The sequence below is a fragment of the Mauremys mutica genome, chromosome 10 (assembly GCF_020497125.1).
Source record: "Mauremys mutica isolate MM-2020 ecotype Southern chromosome 10, ASM2049712v1, whole genome shotgun sequence".
Taxonomy (NCBI): Eukaryota; Metazoa; Chordata; order Testudines; family Geoemydidae; genus Mauremys; species Mauremys mutica.
This window is the reverse complement of record NC_059081.1, coordinates 36,959,475-36,985,953: the sequence shown is the minus strand read 5'-3', so window position 1 is coordinate 36,985,953 and position 26,479 is coordinate 36,959,475. Positions and strand designations below refer to the sequence as shown.

At 42.1% G+C, this 26,479-nt stretch overlaps 1 protein-coding gene across 3 annotated transcripts in view; it reads right to left on the bottom strand.

The window, feature by feature from the left end:
- The window catches only part of CERS6 (ceramide synthase 6), a 235,840-nt gene that overhangs the window by 60,473 nt on the left and 148,888 nt on the right, over positions 1-26,479 (bottom strand). For all 3 annotated transcript variants that reach the window (XM_045032350.1, XR_006582637.1, XR_006582638.1), the window contains exons 5-6: positions 11,324-11,374; positions 7,614-7,706 (exon numbers count right to left, since the gene is read on the bottom strand). In XM_045032350.1, coding sequence (XP_044888285.1) covers positions 7,614-7,706; positions 11,324-11,374 — 144 coding nt within the window. The remainder of the gene's footprint in view (positions 1-7,613; positions 7,707-11,323; positions 11,375-26,479) is intronic.

The following is a 26,479-nucleotide window of genomic DNA, read 5'->3' as shown; positions in this document are numbered from 1 at the left end:
AATTATAACAGCGACACCAGTAGAAGCTTATGATCAAACATGCCATTATGAAATTATAAAAGTTAATCTACCCTGTTTCATTGCCTTAACTGAATGCTGATGCTATGTAGTGAGCAAAATAGTTAGATTTTTGTCCAACTCTTTTCAGTCATACACAGATAATCTGATGGAATGTGCAACAAACAAATAAAACCAAAACAGGTATTTGAAAATCAGCAATCCCACGGAAAGTCATTTTCAAGTCATGAATTTCCTATAAGGGAGGAATAAAGTAGAGATGGAAATAGTGAGTGCATTTCTCTCAAGATGCACAAAGTGAAAGACCAGTGTTGGAATGATGCCAGCGCTGAGCACCAGCACTTTAAATAAGGAGTTCCAGCACCAGTCATTGCAAGAGATCAGACAAAATGAAAGTGGGCAGCTGACTTCCAGCAGGGACTCAGCCAGCAGAAAGAACTGCCAAGTCATTTCTAATCACTCTGGACTATGACACCATCGTTGTGGCATTCAAAACTTCGTAGAAAGAGATCCTAACTTACATAAGGAATTAATTTTCTCACTGTTAAAAAAACAGCAACAGATTTCTCAGGCTGAGACATGGAAATCTGCCACCTATAAATGTCCATGAAGTACTCCAATAATGTCCTGTATTGGGCGGCAAACTTCACCTTCCTTCTAGCCAAACAGCAGCTTAGTTAAATGGGTTGAGACACAGATGAGCTGTTTGTAGATTCTATCTTCTAATATTCATTAGCTACCCCTTATAAAAGTAGCAGTCACAAAAAGTGACAGTATGAACAGCAGTTATAGGTCACAGAATCCCAGAACAACGCATTAGAAAATGCAATACCAAATTCGCTATGCACAGGATGTTTCCCATTGGCTTGTTTCTTAGTGAGACTTTTTGATTTAGTGGTCGAACTATTTCACAATATTTTGACACTGTAGTCTTTGATAATTGAATATTCAAATTGTAGTGACCTCACAACTAATCAATACTCACTTGATGGTATTTCTTCTGTATATGAGGATCAACAGTGTATATATCACAACTCACATTATGGGCCTGGCCCCTCCCTCACCACTTTTACTCCAGTGTGATTCCCATTGGCTTCAGCAGATTAACACCTGATTTACACCAAGTTAGTGGAGTCCGAGGCTCAGCGTGTATCATTTGGGAACAGAAAATCAACATCATGTTGGTGTATAGGCAGTAACTGATGCAAGATATTTCCCTTGTAGATCTCAGGGTTTAAATGCTATTAACTTCATTTTTAGTTTTCAGCATCTGTTTAAGAACTGTTTGTTCATTTGCCTTCTTTCATAAAGTTATCTTGCTCTCAATTATGCTCGTGCCAGTTCATTGACTCCAACGGAAGTGTAACTTAAGAGCAAAATTTGGACCTGAATCTATACAATTAGAAGCCACGAGTGGGAAGGCTCTTCAGCATCCTAAGACCAGAGAGGACCTTCAAAGTTCATACCACAATAGTTTAATATCACTCACGGGTCGCTGGTAATGAAAGTCGTGTACACAGGACAAAAATAGCAGCTCAAGATCTGGGCACAGGCCAGGGTGACCAAAACTCAGTCAGACACATAGAAAATAGGCAAGGTTTAAATGTCCCACCCCCAAAGGACAAACAGAAAAGTGTGGAGGGGAGGGAGTGAAAGCATTGAGCTGCAGCCCTTCATTGTGGCTGGCCTTTGCTGTATACTGCAAGTTCAGCAAGGCAGGACCCTGACCTGCTTACATGTCCATAAAGTCCATTCACACCTACACTACCACATAGAAAGGTTAGATATTCACAAGCACACACAAACTTAAATAAACAGAATAGTCAATTTTACCCACGTAAATTGTGTGCCAAAGCCTGCATTCCAGACATCAACAGAAGTTTTGCCCAAGTAAGTATATAGGGTCTGATGCAAAGCCCACTGAACTCAATGAAACTTTTTTCACTGACTTCAAATGAATGGGACCCATAGAGGTAAATTGTACAATCAACAGAAAGCAGAACCACTCACAGCATTCCACTCCATAAGGCAGTTCCAGGTGCAAGAAGGCTGCATGGGGGAAAATTCTGCCTCCCTCTGAGACTCTCTCCATGCAACAGTGTGGGCCAGAGAATGGATGTGCCCAGAGGGGAGCAGCTCCGCTAGTTCTCTGTAGCCTGGAGCATGAGAAGCTAGATCTCAACCTGACCCCTCAGGAGAGACCTGGCTTTTGTGCTATGGGCAGGTTTTGGCCTAGAGTGAGAACTTCAGGAATGGACCCTGTTTCCGGGCACAGAATCCAAAACAGCAAGCAGTAATTGAGAGGTTAGATGCTCAGCCAGTCAATCTGTGTATGCAAATATCTATCTGTCTGATCAAATGTGACAACTCTCTGAGGGTATGTCTACCCTAAGAAATTAGGTCCAATTTATAGAAGTTGATTTTTAGGAAGTGATTTTATACAGTCGATTTTGTGTGTCCCCACTAAGTGCATTAAGTCGGTGGAGTGCGTCCACAGTACCATGGCTAGTATCGACTTTCAGAGCACTGCATTGTGGGTAGCTATCCCACTGTTCCCGTATTGGAATTCTGGGTTGTCGTGGGTGGTTTTGGATATGTCGTCAGTCGCCCCTCCCTCCGTAAAAGCAAAGGCAGACAATCATTTTGTGCCTTTTTTCCGTGCAGACACCATACTGCTTTCAGCGGACTGCTAACCGTCATAATCCAACCACCGCTTCCGCTGCAACTCTGCTCTCCTGGTGCCATGAATCCACCTCACAGGTCCTCTCATCGTTTTTTATAAATATCTATTCTCGTGCCATCCCATCATCATCCACCGCTTCCAGTGTAACTCTGCTCTCCGGCTCATGTCTCGATAGCAAATTTCTCCATGTTGTCTGTCATGGGCTCCTGGGAATGTGTATTCTTCCTTGGGAAATGTGCGCAGTGCTAATCGTCATCCTCCACCGATTCCGCTGCAATTCTGCTCTCTTGCTCTCCTGATGCCATGAATCCACCTCACAGGTCCTCTCGTCGTTCGGTGTAAATATCTATTCTTGTGGCATCTGTCGTCATCCACCACTTCCGCTGCAACTCTGCTCTCCTGCAGACACCATACCACGGCAAGCATGGAGCCCGCTCAGCTCACCACTGCTGCTGTGAGCATTGTAAACATCTCACGCATTATCCTGCAGTATGTTCAGAACCAGAATCTGCAAAAGCAGGCGAGGAGGTGACGACAGCGCGATCACGATAGTGATGAGGACATGGACACAGACTTCTCTCAAAGCACGGGCCCTGGCAAGTTAGACCTCAGCGAAACCAATATTCCCATTGTTATTACTGCTTGCTGTGTGCTCCACAATCTCTGTGAGAGTAAGGGGGAGACATTTATGGTGGGGTGGGAAGTTGAGGCAAATTGCCTGGCTGCTGATTACGTGCAGCCAGACACCAGGGCGATTAGAAGAGCACATGAGGGTGTGCTGCGCATCAGAGAAGCTTTGAAAACCAGTTTCATGACTGGCCAGACTATGGTGTGAAAGTTCTGTTTGTTTCTCCTTGATGAAAACCTGCCCCCTTGGTTCACTCTAGTTCCCTGTAAGCCAATTGCCCTCCCCCCTTCACTCACTGCTTGCAGAGGCAATGAAGTCATTATTGTTTCAAAATCTTGCATTCTTTTTTAATTAATCACATGAATAGGGGGATAACTGCCAAGGTAGCCCAGGAGGGGTGGGGGAGGAGGGAAGCACTGGGTAGGGTGGTGGATGAAGGGAGGAGGGTAGGACAAGGCCACACTGCACTTCAAAACTTACTGAATGCCAGGCTTCTGTTGCTTGGGCAGTCCTCTGGGGTGGAGTGGTTGGGTGCCCGGAGCGCCCCCGCCCCCCAGGTTCTTGGGCATCTGGGTGAGGAAGCTATGGAACTTGGGGAGGAGGGTGGGCAGTTACACAGGGGCAGTTTGATCCCTCAGTAGCTCAGCACTGCATCCTTCCTCCTCTCATGACGCTGCCGCCATGTCTCATCTTGCTCCCCACACCTCTCTTCTTGCTCCCGCCACCTCTCATCTCGTCTCTACTGTCCTCGCATTCATTTTCTGCTTTCCTGGACTCTGACAGTGTTTGCCTCCACACATTCTGCTGAGCTCTTTCAGTGCAGGAGGACTGCATGAGCTCAGAGAACATTTCATCATGAGTGCATTTTTTTCGCCTTCTTATCTGCACTAAACTCTGGGACGGAGATGATGGGAGAGCGTTGAAACATTTGCAGCTGCGGGAAGAAAAAAGGGAGAGCAGTATTTAAAAAGACACATTTTAGAGAACAAAGGGTAGACTGTTTCACAGTGAACCAAACTGTTAACATTACATGGCGCATGTGCTTTTGGCCCTCTTATATTGAGGGCCTGCCGGTTTGGTGTGAGAGATCACACACTCTGGGCTGGGCAACAGAATTCGGCTTGCAGGCAGCCATGGTAAGCCACAGCCTTTCAGCTTCTTCAACCTTCATAACATGGCTTCAAACAGCAGCGCCCTCCTTTCCCGTACCAAGCACCCGTTGGGTTGGCCATTTAAAAGGAGGGGCTGTACTGGCCGCGAATGTATCCCAAGTCTTCAGGGCAAATTAATAATTAAACATGCTTGCTTTTAAACCATGCATTATATTTACAAAGCTACACTCACCAGAGGTGCCTTCTACGGCTTCATGGTCTGTGAGCCCACCTTGGGAGGGTTGGGAGGGTATTGGCTCCAGGGTGATACAGTTCCTGGCTGTCGGGGAGTATGGTTTCTCCGCTTGCGTGCTGTGTGCTATCCTCATCCTCCACCACATCTTCATATTCCTCGTCCCCCAAATTCTCATCCCTGTTTCATGAGACTCCCCCCTTGCAGGTGTTCACAGACAGGGGTAGGGTAGTGGTAGAGGTCCCCCCTAGAGTTGCATGCAGCTCATCATAGAAGCGGCATGTCTGGGGCTCTGACCTGGAGCAGCCGTTTGCCTTTTTGGTAGGCTTGCCTGAGCTCTTTAATTTTCACGTGGCACTGCTGCAGGTCCCTGGGTAGCCTCTGTCCATCATGCCCTTGGAGATTTTTTTCAAATATTTTGGCATTTCATCTTTTGGAACGGAGTTCTGATAGCACGAATTCATCTCCCCAGACAGCAATCAGATCCAGTACCTCCCGTTCGGTCCATGCTGGAGCTCTTTTGCTATTCTGGGACTGCATGGTCACCTGTGCTGATGAGCTCACCACGCTGGCGAAAAAGGAAATGAAATTCAAAAGTTCCCGGGGCTTTTGCTGTGTACCTGGCCAATGCATCTGAGTTGAAAGCGCTGTCCAGAGCGGTCACAATGGAGCACTCTGGGATAGCTCCCAGAGGCCAATACCATTGAATTGCATCCTCACTACCCCAAATTCAACCCGGCAATGTTGATTTCAGCGCTAATCCCCTCGTTGGGGACGAGTACAGAAATTGATTTTAAGAGCCCTTTAAGTCGACAAAAATGGCTTCATCGTGCGGACCGGTGCAGGGTTAAATCGATCTAACGCTGCTAAATTCGACCTAAACTCGTAGTGTAGACCAGGGCTGAGTCACTTTATTTGCCCCCAAGAGGTTTCAAATTAGGAAAGTTTTGTAACATCACAATGGACCTTTTGAGAGCTGCATTTTAACACTGTTAGATACTGTTCAGTACTTTCCCACTTTTTATATAATCAAAGATGTTAGTAGGCATTTAAAAAAATACACCCATGTCAGCATTCCATAGTTTTGCAATTACGACACTCCTCCCCCGCAGAGGTGCACAGAGAAGGTGGAATAAAGATATAACTGAGCAGCACATAAGGCTAAATACATGCAGTGGGACTGCATCGATATAATGACATGTCTGCAGGAATAACCTGAATGATACTGTCACATTGCTGCAGAGATTTGATATTGATTTTCATATTTGCAAATGGTTGTGTCTTGCCTGCTACTGCTGCTTACACATCGTATTTGGATTGAATTCTTCTCCGCTGTGAGACCCCTCTGCTGAGCCATGTTTCTCTACACCTCTGTTGCAGGATGAGTAAAGTTGTATTGATTTCAAGCCAGTGACTGATTGCATATGTAGCGACCGTAAGCAGATTGGGCACTTGGAGCAAACAGACTGATATATCTGTGTCAACTGTTCTGTTACACTGTATCATCTAATAAAGATTTGAGATTCTCTGACATTTCCTTGGGCCTCCTGCTTCTGGAGAGAAACTTTGCAGATGCTGGAAAGGGAGTATTTTCCTTGCTGAAACAAACAGATCAAGATTCCCAGCAGTACACTGTGGTTCCAGGGGGAGGATTCATTTTCTTGAGGACACTCTTTATTCTCCACTTTGTTTCCCAGAAATATGGTCTTGTTAGAATTAACTGCCCCATTAAACAGGGGGATTAACTACCCTATTAAACAATTTTCTTTTATAATTATGAGTTAGGCTGCAATCATTTAATTAAAGACTGTGTCAAAAGGGGGATGGGCAACCTTAATACAGACATTTCGTTACTTTTCAGTGCTTGACTTTGCAACCTAAATAAAGTTCTTTGAACGTTTTTTTTAAATGTAATTTCCTTATTCTTTTAAAGAAAAGAAACAAAAATAAATTCTATCCTATGCAACTTTAACACGTTACAACAATCCGAAGCACAGCATTAACATTGTGTTTTAGACCATTACTGTAGAATACAGTGCAGGATTTTTATTGTTGTTCTTTTTGGTTTTGTTATGGATTATCATTGTGCAATTCTTGCTGCCTGCTGAAGGAGGAAGAAGGGAAAACAAAATGGAGCAGGCTGCCATTGGCACTGTTCAATAGTGTTCTCATATGGACAGCCAGCACGGACAATGTGGTTCTGCAAATTTATAGGTTTCTGGTTAAAAGCCCACCTGCTTTGTATAACAGGCAAGTTCCCAGATGATGACTTAAAGATGGACACATTGGGAATGGATTTATTTCACAGTCTATACAGTTTTCTAACTTCAAAATTTCATTTTCCCCCCATTACACAGAAAATAAAAGACACTGGGTGTTGTTTTGCACATATGGTTAGTTATAGCTATATACAAAAGATCTGAAGCTTCTTATGGTTTTCATCTGTAAAGGAAAGATTGATACTATAGTATTAATTTAATATCAGATACATTTATATGACTTCATCTTGTCTTTACAGGGGGATGAACTCAAGTTCTCATGAATCTTATCACAGATGGTCTAGTAAATTCACAGCTCTGACAGATGCTCTTATCACATCATGTCAAGGGAGTACAACACAGTTCGCTGATCCTCAAGAGACAACACAATTTCTGATGTGAGAACAGCAGATTATCAATTGACATTGTGCCCTTTGCTACTGAATATTAGATTACTGTGGGCTGCTTCAACAAGGTGCAGAAAACGGCACATCCCACTGCCCAAGAACAGAATGATGTGCCCACTTTAACATCAGTATCACAAAGTGAACATCTACAATAGCTTGCAAATGGAACTAACGTGTCTAGCACACTACATAGCGACAGGGTTGCATGCTACCCAAGAGTCAAGGAAAGTGTGTGTTTACAGCCCTTGACACGTTTTTACACTGATTGTTCTTACCTTTCTTTTGACGTCAGTGAACTGAGAAAACATTAAGGACCAATAGAATGACAACTCGACTATGTAGTAGTAATGAAGGTCAGGCATCAGCGGCTGAAAGAGGAAGGTTTAAAAAGGTTGAGAAAGTAATTCGCTTTATAAACACTAAACTCCACAAAGAGAGGGGAAATTGCAGCCTGGCTACGGCGTAATCTTCCTATCTCGGACACTTCTCCTCTTATGTTTAGATCCTGAGAACGGAGCTATACCCTTTCCCTGCAATGCCAATAAGCCAGGCCCTAGTTCTTTAGGTACCTGGAGCAGAAATGTTTCTGGACCATTTTGAACACAACACTTCTCTCATATGTAGCAAAGGAATGTTTGATTATACAATTGTCTCCTGTTGGTTTCCAAATCAGCTGCAACCAATTTAGAGCATACCAAAAGCTGCAGATGCACAGTGAACTGGGAAGAAATGGCTCCAGTAAACAGTCTTACTTACCTCTGTGTGTTGGCACCAGGGTGGGATGAAAGTAGTGCTGTCAACATCACCATGATGAAATGATGTAATTTATTCTTAAGGGGGTCTAAAAATGACCTATGAACATGCAGTCTTTTGGAGGACAGGAAGCAATCTGTATAGATTAAATCCATTCATACCCCTTTGGCCTACAACACAGAAAAAAACAGGGCCCATATCCTTACCTGCAGCCAAGGAGTGCTTGACACAGCTGAGAAGGGCAGAAGTGTAAAGGGGCTTTAAGTCTGGTCCCAGACATAAATTAGAGCAGACTGAGGGCTACTCTAAGTTACATTCAGCCATGCCCATTTCCTGCTCATCATGTCCCCTACATCAATGATAGGGAGGAGTTCTGGGATAGATGTTACTGCATTTTTATGCCCGAGTCACCAGGTTTAGACCAGCTTTGCATTGGAGGACCACCCAAAGTTGTTGCAGAGCAGGGCAAAATCTGTCCTACATGTGTAGTTTTGATCATTTCTATTCTATAACACTAACAGATTTCTTCTTTTACAATCTTTTCATGTCAATAAATCTTTATTTTCATGTATTTCTTAATATTTAGAAAACCTTCCTTAGGTGCCCAGCCAATGCTCTGGGATAATTGTTTTTCCTGCTTTGTAAAATACAATAAACATTTTTAAAATTGCTCACATTTACTGTGTTGTTTTTTTTTAAAGTTTCAACTATGTCAATCAGACAATGCAAAGAACTCAATTGTTGCCACCACCAGGTCTGCTTGCCCATTTTAAAACAATCTTTTCCAGCTTTTTATTTATTTGCTTAGTTTTTAATGTAATGCTGGTAAAAGGCACCTGGTTGATAATCCTAGAATCCAAAGGCATGGAGAGTTGGATGGTAAGCTCTCCCCAGTTTCCTCACCAATGAAGGACCAATCTATAAGTGATAAAGGGTAGTTCATTTTCTCTGGCCCATTCAGTCCTTGTCTGCTCTGCTGACACTGCCAGTAAGGGGGTTGATTAGCAGCAGTTTAAAAAACTTAATTCTAGTATATGAACTAAAAAGGAAGTTAGTATTACAGTCAAAATCCCCAAAGAATTTACAAGGAAAATTTGTATTAGAAGAATTTTTAGGATTGTTGGTTGTTCTCTATTGATACGTTTTTCTAAACCTAGGAATCAAGATAATTGGGGCGGCGGGAACCCCCACACTGTGAGGATGTGCCCGTTTTCATCTCATAACACATGCACAACAAAAGCAGAGAACTTGATCAGTTCCAATGTTAGTTCCTGATCCTTAACTTCAATAGTGCATAAAGTGAGGATTTGGGCGTTAGCAAACCTAGTGAATGCAGAATCACCCACTTGTCTATACCTATATAGAGTTCTGTTGGATTTCTGGAATGCCATGTTGAATAATTCATGTGAGTCACAGCATGATTAGAACTTTTATCCATTTAGAAAACAAACAAAACAAACAAAACCCCCGCAAACACAATCTTGATTTGAGCCCAACACATATTTTTTCTCCTGGACAATGACAGTTTTTATTTTTTGATTTCTATCAAAACTCATTCTCTGGCACTGGACCTTCTCTTTGTCTGCACTTGTCTCTATAGAATCTCATAGGTCTCTACTAGTATTCAAAGGGTACAACTCATTTTCTCAGTAACAAAGGGCAACCTCACCGTCCTGATCATAAGCTTAGCAAATATTCACGCTCATTAGCCAATCATACTGATTCTTTCTTCAAAAGCAGATTTTCTTATGTATGTAATATGCAGTTTACAAACATGTCTTGACATTTTAGACTTCTCAGATTGCAAACTCTTAAACTAGTTTCTCTTAGACTTTTGGGTACTAATGATCACTTATGGGCAGGGCCCCTTATTACAAGGGACATTCCTGATTTTTTCATCTCTGTACAACAAGATTGAGAGTTGCTAAGTGCTGCAAAGAGCAGCAAGAAATACCCTGGCGAAGTATGTGAATACTGCTTATGAGAATACTACTACTACTCTCGGGAGGAGGAGTGGGGCGGGAGTGCTAAGAAAACAGTCCCTTATTTTTGAAATACAATGTTGGCAACCCTACTTATGGGTTTGTACGTCTAGAACAATGGGCGCCTGATCCTTGCTCGGGGTTTTGAGTACTGCTGTTACACAAGTAATGATGAAAAACAACATTTGGGGCTAAACAGATGACTGTTTGGAGGCTTTCTGAAAATTTGGAATTTAGATGTGTAGAAATGCTGCAAAACAAAAACACAACCACAAGTTACCGCAAGTCTTGAAGCCTGCATCGTTAGGTGCTATTTGTGATTGTTGATACCTGATTTTAAAAAACTACTATATATCATGACAATGGATTTATGTTTAAAAGCATTAAGAAGACAGATGAGGCATAAGGAAATGGTTGCTCTGAAACTGGCAATTAGCTCCAAACATAATTTTGCTCTCACTCAAACAGCTGTGAAATCCCCAGGGCTCTCTAATTGTAGCCTGATGCTTACTTACATTCTTCTGTAATCTTGCAAGTATGGTACTTTTGTGATGAGATAAATGCCAACTGGTATTGCATAAAAATACATATCCATTAAGCTGAACTTTCCCAAATGGTTGCCAATGCCAACTCCTAACCACATATGCACGATGACATTTTTCTCTAATGAACTCTCTAATTAACAATATTGTTTAAAATTTAATAGATATTGATTAACTGATGCTCCCAACACCTCTGAGTGGTAGATAAGTATTATTAGCTCTCTGAGCACATCTACACAACAATTAAACACTTGAACCTGGCCTGGGTCAGCTGACTTGGGTTCATGGGGCTTGGGCTGTGAGGTTGTAAAATTGCTGTGTAAATGTTCAGCCTCGGGCTGAGCTCTGGGACCTCACGAGTGGGGAGTGGTTTCAAGGCTGGGTTTCCCACACTTTGAATACGAGGAGGTATTCATGCGTACATTTCATTCAGGGTTCAGGGGAGATTTTTGTCCCCCAGACATACTGTCTTTCTGCCAGTTATCGCTGATATACTTTGTCCTCAACAGGAGGGATGGGTATATTTCCTTCTCTGAGGATGCCGTTCATGTTGCTCCTCCATGACTCAGACAATAGGGGGAGCGAAATGGTGTTTGTTGGGTAGTCTGGTAAAGCTAATCAACATTTGCATAAAACATGGGGTTTGCATAGTAAAAACAACTTCTCACTGAGCTTGTATATTTATTTCTATATAACAGGATGACTTACCTGATATGGATATCCATTCCAGCACTGCCTTGTGTTCCAGAGCCAGGGAGTCTTAAAGAAACAAAACAAAGGGGTATGTTAGTCATTGTGAAATGAAACAATGCAGTCCTCGGAAGTTAAGATGTAAATGGTTAATATTCATAGAATCATAGACTTTAAGGTCAGAAGGGACCGTTATGATCATCTAGTCTGACCTGCAAAATGCAGGCCACAGAATCTCACCCACCCACTCCTGTATCAAACCTGTGTCTGAGCCACTGAAGTCCTCAAATCATGGTTTAAAGACTTCAAGGTGAAGAGAACCTTCCAGCAAGTGACCCATGTCCCACGCTGCAGAGGAAGGCAAAAAAAACCCAGGGCTTCTAAAATCTGCCCTGGAGGAAAATTCCTTCCCAACCCCAAATATGGCGATCAGCTAAACCCTGAGCATGTAGGCAAGACTCAGCAGCCAGACACCCAGGAAAGAATTCTCTGTAGTAACTCAGATCCCACCCCATCTAACATCCCATCACAGGCCATTGGGCATGTTTACCACTAGTAGTCAAAGACGAATTAATTGCCAAAATTAGGCTATCCCATTATACCATCCCCTCCATAAACTTATCAAGCTTAGTCTTGAAGCCAGATATGTCTTTTGCCCCCACTTCTCCCCTTGGAAGGCTGTTCCAGAACTTCACTCCTCTGATGGTTAGAAACCTTCATCTAATTTCAAGTCTAAATTTCCTGATAGCCAGTTTATATCCATTAATTCTTGTGTCCACATTGGTACTGAGCTTAAATAATTCCTCTCCCTCCCTGGTATTTATTCCTCTGATATTGTTCAGAGACTAAATCTGGAGAGCTGCTGAGCATTTGTATGTCCTCCCATTGGAGTCAATAGGCACAGAGAGTGAGTGCTAGACCCCTCAAAGTTGTGTGTCCCATATTAGAACAACCCACTCTGATGTTCTGTACATCGTGGGAACACCCTACACCCCCATGTTCATCCTTATAAAATGACTGTGTGGTATCCAATGCAAAGTTTGTCATGTTGAACGTCTTCGGAAGGCTCATGATGCACTGAGCATTGTTGTTATAATAATGTTATAGTAATTATTGTTACAGTAATGTTATAGAAATGTTATAGGTTATAATTTCATATATATAGTTATGAGGCTGAAAATGTGTCCTCATGGCTTAAAGCAAGCCCAGGCAAAAACTCTCCAAAAGCAGAGGGGCAGTTTACACCTCATCAGGGCATGTATGGGACAAACCCAGCCCAGCCTCAGAGGAACAAAGGATACTGGCCTAGGCAACAACAAAGATCTGTTGGACTCTGGAGTGAGTCACCGCCCTTCCTTTGGTCAGTTTGGGACTACGATGAGGTAATGCTCATCTGACTCTGAAGGGGGTGGGGGGCAAAGCCAAGAGGGAAGAAAGGACATGATAAAAGGGAGAGACGTTTGCCATGCTCTTCCTCTCTCTTCCACCTACATCTACAGATACCATACCAAGCGACTGAAGCACTGATCAAAGGGGAGAGCCTGACTGAAGGGCAACCAGCCAGCCTGTGGTGAGAAGCATCTATGTTTGTAAGGGCACTGAAAGCGTTAAGATCAGCTTAGAATGTGTTTTGTTTTTATTTCATTTGACCAAATCTGACTTGTTATGCTTTGACTTATAATCACTTAACATTTATCTTTGCAGTTAATAAATCTGTTTGTTTATTCTACCTGAAGCAGTGCATTTGGTTTGAAGCGTGTCAGAGACTCTCCTTGGGATAACAAGCCTGGTACATATCAATTTCTTTGTTAAATTGACAAACTCATATAAGCTTGCAGCATCCAGTGGCATAACTGGTCACTGCAAGATGGAGGTTCCTAGGGTTGTGTCTGGGACCAGAGATATTGGCTAGTGTCATTTGATTGCACAATCCAAGGAGCAGTTTACATGCCAGAGGCTGTGCGTGAACAGCCCAGGAGTGGGGGTTCTAACAGCAGAGCAGGGTAAGGCTGGCTCCCAGAGTCAAGGATTGGAGTGACCTAGCAGATCACCAGTCCAGATAACACCAGAGGGGAGCGTCACACCCACTCATTCATAAAGAATTTGACTTGTTCAGGTAGGATTTTTGCGCACCCTGTTCTAAAAACAGCACACTGTAAATTCAGTCATTCTTACAGCTTGTGCACAAGTGGCAAGATCTTGTGTCACACTCTCAGCATCACAACTAATAAATAATACCTAGCTCTTATACAGCATTTTTCATCAGTAGCTCTCAAAGTGCTTTACAAAGGAGATCAATAATTACCTTCATTTTACAGATGCGGAAACTGAGGCATAGGATGGTGCAATGACTTCCCCAGAGTTACCCAACAGGTCAGTGGCAGAGCCAGGAATAGAAGCCAGGTCTCCTAAATCTCACTCCAGTACTCTATTCACAAGGACACACTGTCTAATGGCCCAGTTGGCCTCAGATTGTCAAAATGTTTAGTCAGAATTGCTTCAGCATAGGTTGCTGTTCAGTACAATCCCAGTTAATCCCAGGAAAGGGGATTATTTCCTCCACCTCCACCCTGACTGTCCTGCCTCCCCCATGGAGATCAAATCAAGTCCCTACAAGCCTGGTTTTGGGTATCACTGTCCTAAAGGATAGAGGTTGCCATCATATCACATATTCTGCTTGCAATGATCTCCTAAGGCACAAGATTTATGTGACTATTTATCCCCAATTTTTCATGAAAGAATAGAACAGGGAAGTTTCCTTAAATGTCAGTAAATCTATTCTTTCAGCAGGTTTATTACTTTGTTCAGTTCAGAAGGAATTTCAGTGTGTTGCAGCACTGATAAAATTAGCAGCCAAGGCCTGATCATCTTATATTTATTACCAGCTAGTGAACGAGTTTTTCCTCTCTTGAAGAGGTTATTTAAACTGGTATCCCAAAGAGTTGCACCCTGCCTCTCTGTTTCTTTAATGTCTATTATGGTATATCGATGATTTGCAAAATACATGGCAAAACATCAACTTTCAATTTTTTCACACCACACACCAGGAAGAAAAATGTGCAATCAGTTGTCCCAGAACCAGTGCTCTCCCAAAACAGCAACTTGGGGGGTTAGAGTAGGATTTTGCAGATACTGTGGGTGCAAGAATGCCTAGTGTTCCAACATGCTACTGTAACTCAAAATTAACAGTCAATGGCACTACTTCCCTAAAGAAGAAACTTCAAGATGGCAGCTGACAGCTTCTGTAAAGGAAAACTATGCTGGCGAAGCAATTCTATACAACAAAATGGCAGGTGAGTCAGTCAGAGCCCCTCCTCCAGCAAGAACTTTATCTCTTGGTTGCAGAAAACCCGATAAGCACCAAATACTCAGTTCTACATTTCTTACCCATATATACAGCCCAGAGTTCAGAGACCAGATTCCACCCCTGTGGTCCCTCCCTTTCTGGAATTCCTGCTTTTGGGGCCATAAATGGAGCACCTTATGAGCACGAGTTGCCAGTAATTTATTGTTTGCCAGGGACAAGGTATCTGTACCCTTTGGCAGAGACATTAGGAACGGGAATTTATTTTAAAAATCCTACTTGAACAGTGATGCGGGCTTCAGATAGCTTCTTCCCAAGTACCATGGTCCTAACTGAGGAGGCTGAAGCTGCAGTCTTAGAATTACTCAGATCAAAAATCTTCCAAGCTCTAATCAAAGTATATTAAAAACATTTTGAAATGGGCAGCAGGTGTTGACTTGCTTTAATAAGAGAAAAAGGACACTAACAAGGGTCATAGGACCAGAGAGAGTTTAGAATCAATACTAATTATAGAAAAGCTAGAAATGTAAAACTGTCAGCTTAGTTAGCAGAACCGTGTCATTTTTTACTCTGTGCGACAGTCAGAGCAGAGTAGGAGTTTGAGGGCTGAGTCACTTATTACTACAGAGTCTCCTGATGCAGAAGTGAGTTTATTTACCAGACACTGTATTTGTTTCAACTATCCTTATTCCACCCAGCGAGCAATACACAACGTATTAGGCTGCTTTAATACAAAGATCTACGTTTCAATCCCTTAGTGTTAGTGGATTCCTTTTTCATGCTAGCTCATTGTGTGGACATTTCAACCAAGTGTTAACAGGAGCAATTTCTAAAACTTACTACTCTATGTACAAAATCTACCTTCGTAGCCTTTACCATGAAAGGCAGCATGTCCTGCTGTAGGAGTTGGGAGACCTACCTAGGTTCTATTTCTGGCTCTGACTGCTGTCACACTGACCTGCTGTGTGACTTTGGGCAAGTTATTTCACCTCTTTCCACTCCTACCTTTTGTTCTATTGTCTTTAGACTATGAGCTCTTCAGGACGGGGCTGTCTCTAAGTGTGCGTATAGTGCCTTGCACAATGGGGTCCTGATCTCAGTTGGGACTCGAGGCACTACGGTAACATAAATAATAATGATGTCTGATAATGATTGAAAAACTCTTTCTACTTTATTTGCCTACAAAAATCTGCTTTCCCCAACCTAGTGGAATAGAAGATTTTTCAAGGTTAAAGAAACACTGTTGCCAGTGAAGCGATTCAGCGATTAGGTTTTGACAATGGTTTGATTTGGGAAATAATTTTTTCTAATATAGAGTCAATGTGCATTTCTCGCCAATCCCACCCCCGTTCTCAGCCCCTCAGGTGTTCTCTCCAGCCTTAGGGAGCTCTCAATTTTTTTACACTTCTCATGCTGAAGGCCTTGCACTGTAGTCACCCACCCTTACACACAAACAGATAAAGGGATTCCCTTAAAAAGTAATCAGCAGTTTCTTAGTCAACCGCAGAGGTTTATGTTGAGTAAAATGAGGTTTTCATTCCCTCCCAGTTAGCTGAGTGAATTGCACTGCACTGGACAGGTGGGACAAGAGATTATGGCTGAAATCCTAGTTGGTCCCACTGAAGTCAGGTCTTGCCATTTGACTTCAATGGGCCAGGATTTCAACTCAGGAAAGGAAACAGAATTCAGGCCTCCTGCAAAAACCTACAACGCATTAGACTCAATTTACACCGGTGCTTCCAACACAAAAGTTGCAAAAGTTACTGTTCCAGCTAGTCGCATTGTTTTGTATTCATCCAGGTATTAAAAAAAGAAAACAAAAACAAATAAATACAAAATTCTTTCCCTTCTTTCCATTGTTGTGTTACTAAATTGAATTGTGTTGTAAATCAAAAATACCAAAAAGGGCAAGCACACATCCCACTCAACCCCTCACTTATCCTCTCCTGTTGAACGCTTAGTGTTTACACAAGGAAGGATTAAGTCATGATCTAAGAAACTCGACTGCGCTGCCAATCTAAATCGATTTGCCAAGGTTTCCTTTGCACATAAACAGGAAGGGTTTTTGGAGGCACTTGTACTTCATGAAGCACAACTTCAAGCTGGGTTTCGGTAGCTCTTGTACGGTGTGAAGCACATTTCTAAAGCTGAAGTACCCATCCACAGGGCTTTACAGAAGCACATGGATGAGCCATGGGTCAATGGGCTGTATTCAGTTTCTTTACAGAAGCTGAGCTGCTTTATATCCAAGTGTAATGCCGGCACAAAGATTTTAGTTAATAGGCCTCTTGGATTAGGACACATGCACCCTTAGAACAATAGGTGTATTCACTAAAATGAGATTTGTTCAGATGAATCCTTTAGGCAACACTGAGTCATGACACACATCATTTCACTGTTAGTCAACAAAAGCAGAGCGAAAATCCATGAGCAGTGCAATGAGTCGGCATCAAGCCAAATAAAGTAGACACTAACTGGAACATTATTCCGAGGCTTAAAGCAGTTGAAAACCAGGCTCCTATGATCTTTAATGATTCTCATCACAGAAAGGATTTGCACTACATGGATGGACAGTATAAATGCTATTAATAATATCTTTCCATTTCCAAGTGAGTGTAAATGCTATTAATAATATATTCCCATTTTCAAGTTATGTGAAGAGTTATAATTAGCTTCTAACTTGATTTTTTCATATAAAAGAATAACAGGAGTACTTAGTCTCTAAGGTGCCACAAGTACTTCTGTTATTTTTGTGGATACAGACTAGCACAGCTGCTACTCTGAAACCTGTCATATAAAAGAGTGTCCCTGCAGTACCTATATGTTGATGGTGATATTACTTGGCTATTGAAGACAATTTCTACGTTTAAAATTGTTTTACTTTATGTTGAAATTAAAATAAAAGTTACAAATATATACAGAAGGAACAAAGATTCCAGGAGCTTATATGAGGAATCCTTAGCACAGCTAAAAAGGTCTCCAAGTGATAACTGCATGGAGTTCCTAATATACAGTACATCTTGAGGCTTTACGAGTAAAGTTCAAACTTCCTCTTTCTCTCTGTAAACAAGAATCATTTCACACAAGCATTTTACAAGGTTCAAATGACTCAATCTTATTGTACCTCTGTCTCTTCCAGCTGACCTACATAGAAATCCTTAATGGTGAGGAACTAATGCATGTCTAATTTGCCTGCCTATTGGAATGGAACCCTGAGGGTTTTCTGCCAACAGAAGATGTTCAGATGGGAGTTTGAGTTCTTGTGGACATAAGAGTTTTCATCTCCAATGTTCTGAAGCCTTTAGTACTTGCCCTTTCTCACTCCTCTTACTCACCAGCCAGCAAAACTTACTGGGCATGAGGGGCTGAGGTGAAGGTGGAGCCAGGGCTTTACCGACCTGCTCCTCAGGAGGAGTGGGGGCATCAGGCACATAGCCCCTGCTCTCCCCTACGTGCTTAGAGTTACCATCCAAGTCTAATGAGGCTGCCCAGAGGGCCCCCTTGTTTGGCCATGTTAGATGTAACCACAATGAAGCCTTTAATAAACTAAACTGTCTACTGGGCTGGGCAAGTGTATAGAACACAGTTAAATGAGAGAAGTTCTTTGGAAATGCAGAACATTTGTTATTGATACATAGAATTAAAGCATGTCTGTCTTATAGCTGCCTAAATTAAAGCCATTCAAATATCGTCAACCCATTCATTTAGGATAATTCCTACTTTTAGCCAAATCTGAAAAGCAATGACTGCCTTTCACATCAAACTCAACTAGATGTAAGAGATACTTCATCCATTTTCCCACTACCTAAATTACAGGTGCTGGCAAAACATTCACTTTTTTTTTTCAAATATTATGACACATCTTTAGCATTTCTCCAAAGAAACCTTGTTTCGGTATTTGCCAATGCAGAGGTTTGGATTCGATTAAACTTTTGAATACTAAATAAAATAACAAAATACATTAGAGAACACTCAAGGCCTAATCACAAAGCCTGAAAACTCATCACAAGTTGACAATGTAAGACACGTATAGTTTCTGCATCTCAGCGAATGACCCATCACAGAACATTTGCACCTTTCTGAGCCACACAAACCCTCAAAGACCATGGTTGCAGGCAGCCAGAGTCATAAATAGAAACAAATGCCCTCTTGCAGCCTTTGCTCCCCGGCTCCCTGGACTCGGTTGGAGAATATCTTCTCCTCAAATCACTGTTAAGGAAGTGATTGGATAAATTGGCCCTTTGTTTTCCTTGGGTTAGAGGCCCAGACCTTTGCAACTTGGAGAGTTATTATGCCAACCACCCCATTAAGGAGAGGTAAAATCCACTGGATGGCAGAATAATTACCCTAATTGAATTACACAGCACTGTGGCAAAGATGAACCCACTAAGTGGTCCTGTTCTGCAGACTCAAAGGAGTTCTCCCAGGACAATCCAACCACCATATAGGGTAATACATTTGGGAGGAGTCACAGGGAAAGGGATACTGTGGAATGCTGAATCAAGAATTCTACAGATGCTGGAGAGAGGAGATTTGCCACTCAGTGATTATCCTTCATGCCTGCTTAGTTGTTGAAGCTTCTGGGGCTTCCATGGGCCACCCAGAGGTGAAATTCAGGTGAACTGAGCCCCATTAATGAACAATCCTCTTTTACCATGTAAATGAAAAGCCAATATAGTGTAACAAAACACACACTGTACTGTGCAATTGACCCCTCCTACTTTAACTATGGTGTAATTTCCTAGGCTGATGTCCTGATAAAAGATGCTGACTTCAGAGGGCTCTTTCTACAATCTATACCACTGGAAGATGGGTGCCTTACACTAATAAACTATGACAAACACATGCATTAGGATGGATAGTTCTAGACTATATTCTCTGTGCAATTGTTGGCAAATAGAAAATCAACCCGCTGCGTGCCACATATGAGCAGCTGCCCTGCCACAGAACAGTTGCATAATTTGTGCAGAGCTGGTTGAAACATTTTTGCTGATTTGGCAAAATATGCTGTTGTGTCAAAGTCAAAATATGTCTCAGAATCTATCTGTTTCCACTAAACTTTCCTTGGGGAAGTTTTTGGGTCAGGGACAAAGCAAGAGCCCCTACATTGGGTGGTTAGGACATGATGTGGGCGGCCCAGGTTCAAGTCCCTGATTTGAAATGATCTGGCCTGGGATGAAAAACTCTGCACTAAACCAAGCAGAGCAGGAACTTCAACCTGGGTCTCCCACGTCCCAGGCCTGTGCCATAACCACCAGGCTCTTGAGCGAGTCTGAGCCCCAAAAAACCACAGTTGCTACCCTCCAGTCAGCTCTAAGTTTGTGGGCTTAGAACGGGGTGAAAAGGATATGAGAAAGTGAGAACAAAATTCAGAACCTTTACTCTGACTAGCCTCCTCTCATCTCCTCTCCTTTTTAACGCATCTCACCTGTTTTCCCCTCCATACTCTATCCCTAGCAGTAGGGGCCTTGTTCAGACTCCCACTGACTTACAGGTGCAGTTGTCCATTGAGTTCCTCTTTGCGATCCATCAAGGGCATCCACTCTAGGCTTCCAGCTCCTCAGTCATCACCTCTCTTGGGCAGAGACCAGAGTCTCTCTCCCTCCTGGGGTTTTTCTAGACTGCGCAATTCCCTGCCTACACTGTGATATCCCTAGCAGGTCAGACTGCCGAAGCTGGCGAGTATCTGCGTTTTGATTTCTCTTTGAAGGCTACGAACAACACAGTTGCTAGCAGTTATGAGTTACCACATGGCTCTTTATAAGCAAGCACATTTATTCTTAAGGTGAAAACATTACCAAGAAAACATACAGAAACAATAAAAGGGCCTATATGCATGCTAAAAGCTTACCTGTAGTGACCCATCAGCCTTATAGGGCCTCAGTACGTCAAGTCCTTTCAGCCCTTCCCAGGAAGGATTGGGGCCCCCCTAGGACAGAATATCCTGTATGTTTTCTGGATCAGAAAGCAGGCCGAGTCAGTCCTTTCTTTGTCTGTTGGTTTGTGAAGAATCTAGTCTGAACCAGTTTTTGTGAGCATCCCCAGGTACTGGTACCTCTCTGGAGATGTTACAACCTGAATGAATTTGCCTAATCTCCCCCTACTGCTCTTAGTTCCTTGAGGGTTGTGGTCACCTTTCCCCAGGGAATTATATATAATCCCTGGCCCACAAACTTAATACAGTAATACCTCCAAAAGATACTGCAGGGAATTGCCATCTCTATCACCCAGGGTTCATGGGGGTGAGCCAGATTCCGATATCCATACGCATGCTGAATAATACATCCCTCCCTGAACAGTGCCACTGACTCCAGTGGGACAAGCTGTGACTCACCCAGAATACGGCTGGCAGAATCTGGCTCTAAGTTATCAAACCAAAAACAGACCAATAGCACAACAAAACAAACTGGAAGGAGGATGAAACAAAAACAGCATAAAGCTATAAGTGTAACACTCAAGGTTTTGAATCAGTTTTTGCTGGGCATAAAGTGTCAGTTCTGCTAGCAGTTTTCTGGGGATTTTTGCCTTAAATGGCATGAGAGCTCAAATGAAACTTAAGCTTTACCTCACCTTTAGTGCAGTGCCTAATCAGTGTGGCATGCATGACAATGAAGAATGATAAACAGCTGTTGCATTTACTGTCATTTATTAAGGAGCAATTCTCTCTCTTTTTCTCTCTCTCTATAAAAACCTGTCTAAAGCTTTCTGTCAAATCTCTCTCTAAATCCATTAGCTAAAGGAATTTTATTTTTTAAAGAACTTCTGAGACAGGGCAATGGTGGAGAATTTTAATACTCTGCAGGAGAAATAATGTGAGAAGTCTGCATGTTAGCCAGGAGCCCTCGACTGTTTTGCATACATTGTCCTATCCAGTTATCTTTAGAAAGAGACGCTAATTGGACCCAGGCTTCCAAAAGTCCCAAAGCAATGAAATCTGCATACTTCGCTCAAAGTATTGTTAACATATAGTATGTGAAAGAAACTTCACCTTACATTTGTATTCTATTCCTTAAGCAGCAAGTGGTCTAAGAGGTAGGGCTGAGTGTCTATCTTACAGCTGAATGCTACTTTGGGAGCTCTCTTTTTTAAAAAAAATAGAGAGTTAGGCTGCAGTTAATCATACAGTGAACCAAGTACAAGAGAGGAGTAGTCTCCTGCCCTTCTGTACCCACAAGACCCAGAGTATATTGAACAGATTCTCAAAGCTAGACATGCACATACATTTTCATGCAAACATTTGATGTGTGCGTGCAGGTAGATGCCTTCACACACAGCCACTTAGGCAACTAACTGGCCATGCACATGCACATCAGATCTTTTGAGTGTATAAACTGGTCCCGTGCAAATTTATACAAACAAGTTTGGGTATGTAACTTTGAAAATCCGTCTCTCAGTTATTTGCAGTATGGACCAAATTATCTGCCCCCGCTTTCATTTTTGTGTACACACTTTTACCTGTACAACTGTTTCCTCTCCCAAACTTCATTCATATATCTATTTATGTGCACCACCCAGGCACAGCTAGGAAACCAAATGCACAACAAGGACACACACATATGAGTCCTGTAAACACAAACTGGTTCATGCCCTCTTCTGGAAGCACAATCTGATACATACATCAGTGTGGACATGCAAATATTAACGCAGACCCAAGACTGGCTGAAGTCTGTTTGCGCCATATACTTGAAACAAACAGAATAGGAGTACTTGTGGCACCTTGGAGGCTAACACATTTATTTCAGCATAAGCTTTGTTAGTCTCTAAGGTGCCACAAGTACTCCTGTTCTTTTTGCGGATACAGACTAACACGGCTGCTACTCTGAAACGTGAAACAAACAGTATCTCAAAGACAGATTTACATTTTAAGTTATCAAAGACAGTAGCCTCCTGTCAATGTGTGAAAACAGATCACTACTGAATGGATGAACCACAAAAGAGAGTCTCCGGAAGATCTGCATTGAAAGGTATCTTTGCTAAACATTCAGTTAGATAACGGCAATCCTCAAGCTTGGCCAGATGTTTTATCAGAGTACAGTGTGTATTCAAAACACAATAGCTTATTGATAAGAAAAAACACATCTCTTGAAAGCAAATTCAATTTCAAATCCACTTATTCCCCCCAATAAATTTTCAAAACAAAATGATACTGTTCTCTTCAAAAGCCTCATGTAAATTCCAGTACTGAGGAAGGTTAAAATTACCCTCTGAAATCAGGAAACACAATCAGCGGGACGCAGGGGGGAGGCCTCAATGCCAACTGGCAGAGGCCCCACCATACTGTAACTCATAGTAGGTCTGACACACTCAGTACCCACAATACACTGTTGTCATAATATGTACCTAAACGATGTCATGTAAGATATATGTAAATTGATGACATGCTGGTCTCAAAATCACTGCGTGATGTATGGACAGTTTGTGTATAAAGAGTTATGTATTTGTGTTAGAAACATGTTCTTAAAATGTATATGGCATAAATCCAGCCTGCCCTAGACAAAGGAATGTGTATTTACTTGTCCAACTGGCTTGATTACTGGCAGAGGACAATGAAAGTGCATTTACATATACTGTAAACAGAGTGAATAAGCTACAGCTTACAAAGCACATGAGGAGGCAGAGACAATGGACTTTGGGTAATATAAGGGGAGCAAACAGACAGACATTCTAGTTATCCATCTCTTAGGGAGCAAAGGAACCAGCATCCTTGGATTCTATGAATGCTGAGTCCTCTGACCTGGAAAGCTGGAGATGCTGGTAACTTGATGTGAGTAAGAAAACTGCTTAGGCAAAGATTGTCACTTGCTAAGATCAAGTTTTAGTCACTAAAAGGTGTTTTTTTATTTTGTTTTGTTTGTACCCAGACCTGTCTCTTTTTCTCTTGCTTAGTATCATTTAAATCTCTGTTCTTTATTAATAAGCTTGTTCTTGTTTTATTACAACACCATCTCAGTACTGTGTATTAAAATGAAGCGAGAGGCTTCAGCTAACCTAACAGGCTGGAGTTTGTTGTGTTTCTTTGAAGGCAGCAAATCTAAATTTCAGTGACTGTCCAGTGTTACTCCTTCTCTGGGGAACTCGGGAACTGGGGTTCACTGATTGTTACTGCCAGGCAAGGTTTAGATTGGCAGAGTCTTGAAGAGTTTGCTGGCAAAGCAGACAGGCTGGTGTGTTAAGGAGCTAACACACAGTTCTGTAGCAGTTGAGCTCTCTCTCTTGCTGAAGCAGAGGGATAACACAGTGGCTCACAGTTCTGGGTGTCCTGAGCAGGACATCACAATCAGCCATCATTAAAAAAAACAACTTTATAAATAAGAAAAACAATTATACTTAGCATTTATAGAGCGATGTATGTACAACACATTTGTCTGGAGTCTTAACAGGCCATGGATTTTGCTATCTGGGTTTACTACCAGGATTTGGATGGAGTTTACTGCATTGACCTTTTTCTCAAAGATTCTTGGTAGTTTCTAGACTAAGTACCACAGAAATTTCAGTATATTTTCACTGAAGTCAATATAATAAAAATGTTGGGCACAGTTCTATCCTCATTGCACTAATACATGTCCTGAGGCCAGAATATGTTTCAGGGTTTAGGGCGTACTGGACTCTGAGGGTATGGCTACACTTACGGTTTGCAGCGCTGGTCATCCAGCTGTGCAGGGCCAGCGCTGGTGTGTGGCCACACTCACAGCTACCAGCGCTGGTGTGTGGCCACATTTGCAGTATTTGCAGCGCTGTTGGGAGTGATGCATTATGGGCAGCTATCCCAGCGTTCAAGTGGCCGCAACGTGCTTTTCAAAAGAGGGAGGTGGAGTGGGGTCTAGTGTGGCAGGGAGCGGGGGGAAAGAGAGAGGGGATTTTTGGAGCCAACACTGTGTGTTTAGCTTCTTGCATTGAAAAATCAGAACATGTTTCTGACCCCTTAGTCTTAACTCTTAATTGCAAACAGCCTGCAGCCAACACGACTTCCCGCTGTTTCACTCCCTCCCTGTCTGCCTCTCATTTGATTGTTTACAGCCAGGTACAGATGATCACAGCAAACAGGAGCTCTGTTTGTTTTTTAGATAAGCAACGGAGCTCCGATTGGAGCTCGTTCATAACAAAACAGAGAGAGGCTGCATAACAAAACAAAGAGAGAAATTTATAAAAGCATTCTGGGATACATCCTTATACCCTGGAGGCCAATCACAGCGCTGGTGTGTGGCCACACTTGATGACCAGCGCTGCAGCACCAGCGCTGGAATTCTTATTCCCCATGCTGAGTGAGGTGTACGGCCAGCGCTGCAGCCAGGGAGTTGCAGCGCTGGAAGTGCCCTGCAGGTGTGGCCACTTACTAATTGCAGCGCTGGTGGAGGCTTTCCAGCGCTGCAACTCGCCAGTGTAGCCATACCCAGAGAGTGTCATGTGTGGTCTATGCCTATGCTCTAGGGGCCAAAGCTTGACCTCAGATACATAAATGCATTTCTCACTCTTAGCTGCATCCCAGGTCAGAATATGGTCTTTACTATCATAAAATTTCCATCCAAAGGAACAAATTTGTATTTTGTTTGCATAAAGAGGGACTGGGAAAAAAAAGCTGCAGTGTCATCATTGACTTAAAAATACAAAACATGTAATAACTATTTCCACCTTTTATATATTCTACATGAATTGAAAATTACAGGCTTTTAGTGAACAGTGTCTTTCATATTTGCAGTGGAAGGACAATTATTTATAATTAACAGACATTCCAATCTTCTGGCATGCAATCTTACATGCTTAATGTAAATAGTATCTCGGTCTTCATACAAAAAAAGTTGTAATTAAGACCATGAATGCTGGAAATTCTTTTTATTTAACAAATTTATAAGCATTCCTCCTGCATGCCATTGTTTTAATAAGTATTCAGTACTCTGATTAGAATTACTTAAATTGCTTTCGTTTTTTCTTGTGTAGCACCTGCATCCTCTCACCATGGTAATTCTGAATTGCTGCTGACATTAGAAAAAAGTCAGATTACCGTGGCAGCATACAAAACATCCTTATGTAGTCCCGAGCCTCTACAACTCTACGTTCAGATGCAAAAATTATTCTGTCCTTTTATAGTGAAACCAAGAGATTTTCCAGATTCCACAGTAACCTGGGATTCTCCTTCTTTTGTGGCTTAATGGATGTCTATTTCTGTGATGACTCTTGTAAGCTTCCTTTATTTTAAGCAAACCAGGATCACCTTGCAAAATATTTCCTTTCTTGTGTATTGTGAAACCAAGATTGTCTTGTCTCCTGGGTACAGAAAAAACTATAGATTTTAATTTGTTAGAGAAGAAATCAAAGCTAAGCAGCCATGAATTATTCAAAAAGGAAACACTAAAAATGATAAAGGATGCCAGAAGAAGATAACCTACTGTTTTTCCCAATAATGTCTTGCAGGAAATTTTCATCTTGATTGTTGTTTTCTTTGTTTTTGTTTTGTTTTTTAAAATCAGACTCTTGAGTTGTGATCCATATTGTTTAGTGAAAGCATCACTATGCTTAAGCATTATTAGCTCATTGTATGGACTTTGGTGTTTTGAGTCAAGAACAAAAGCCAAGAAATTCGGACATAAGACTGCATTGTTACCTTACCCCTGCTTAGGCATTACAGCACAGTGGAGTAAGAAATTAATATCCATGGTTAGATCAGACCCACAGCTGTAAGAACGCTGAATACAGGAGCACACACCATGTGCTGTACTAGACAAACAGGGCTGGGGTTAGGAGGGCAGCAATGTAGCATTTCCTGGTGTTTACAGATTTCTGACAACATGCTTATGTTATTTTAAAGGTGTTTTGTTTAATTTGCTTGTATATCATCATTTATATAGCTTCTGTTGCAACTGCTTTTTCCTGTA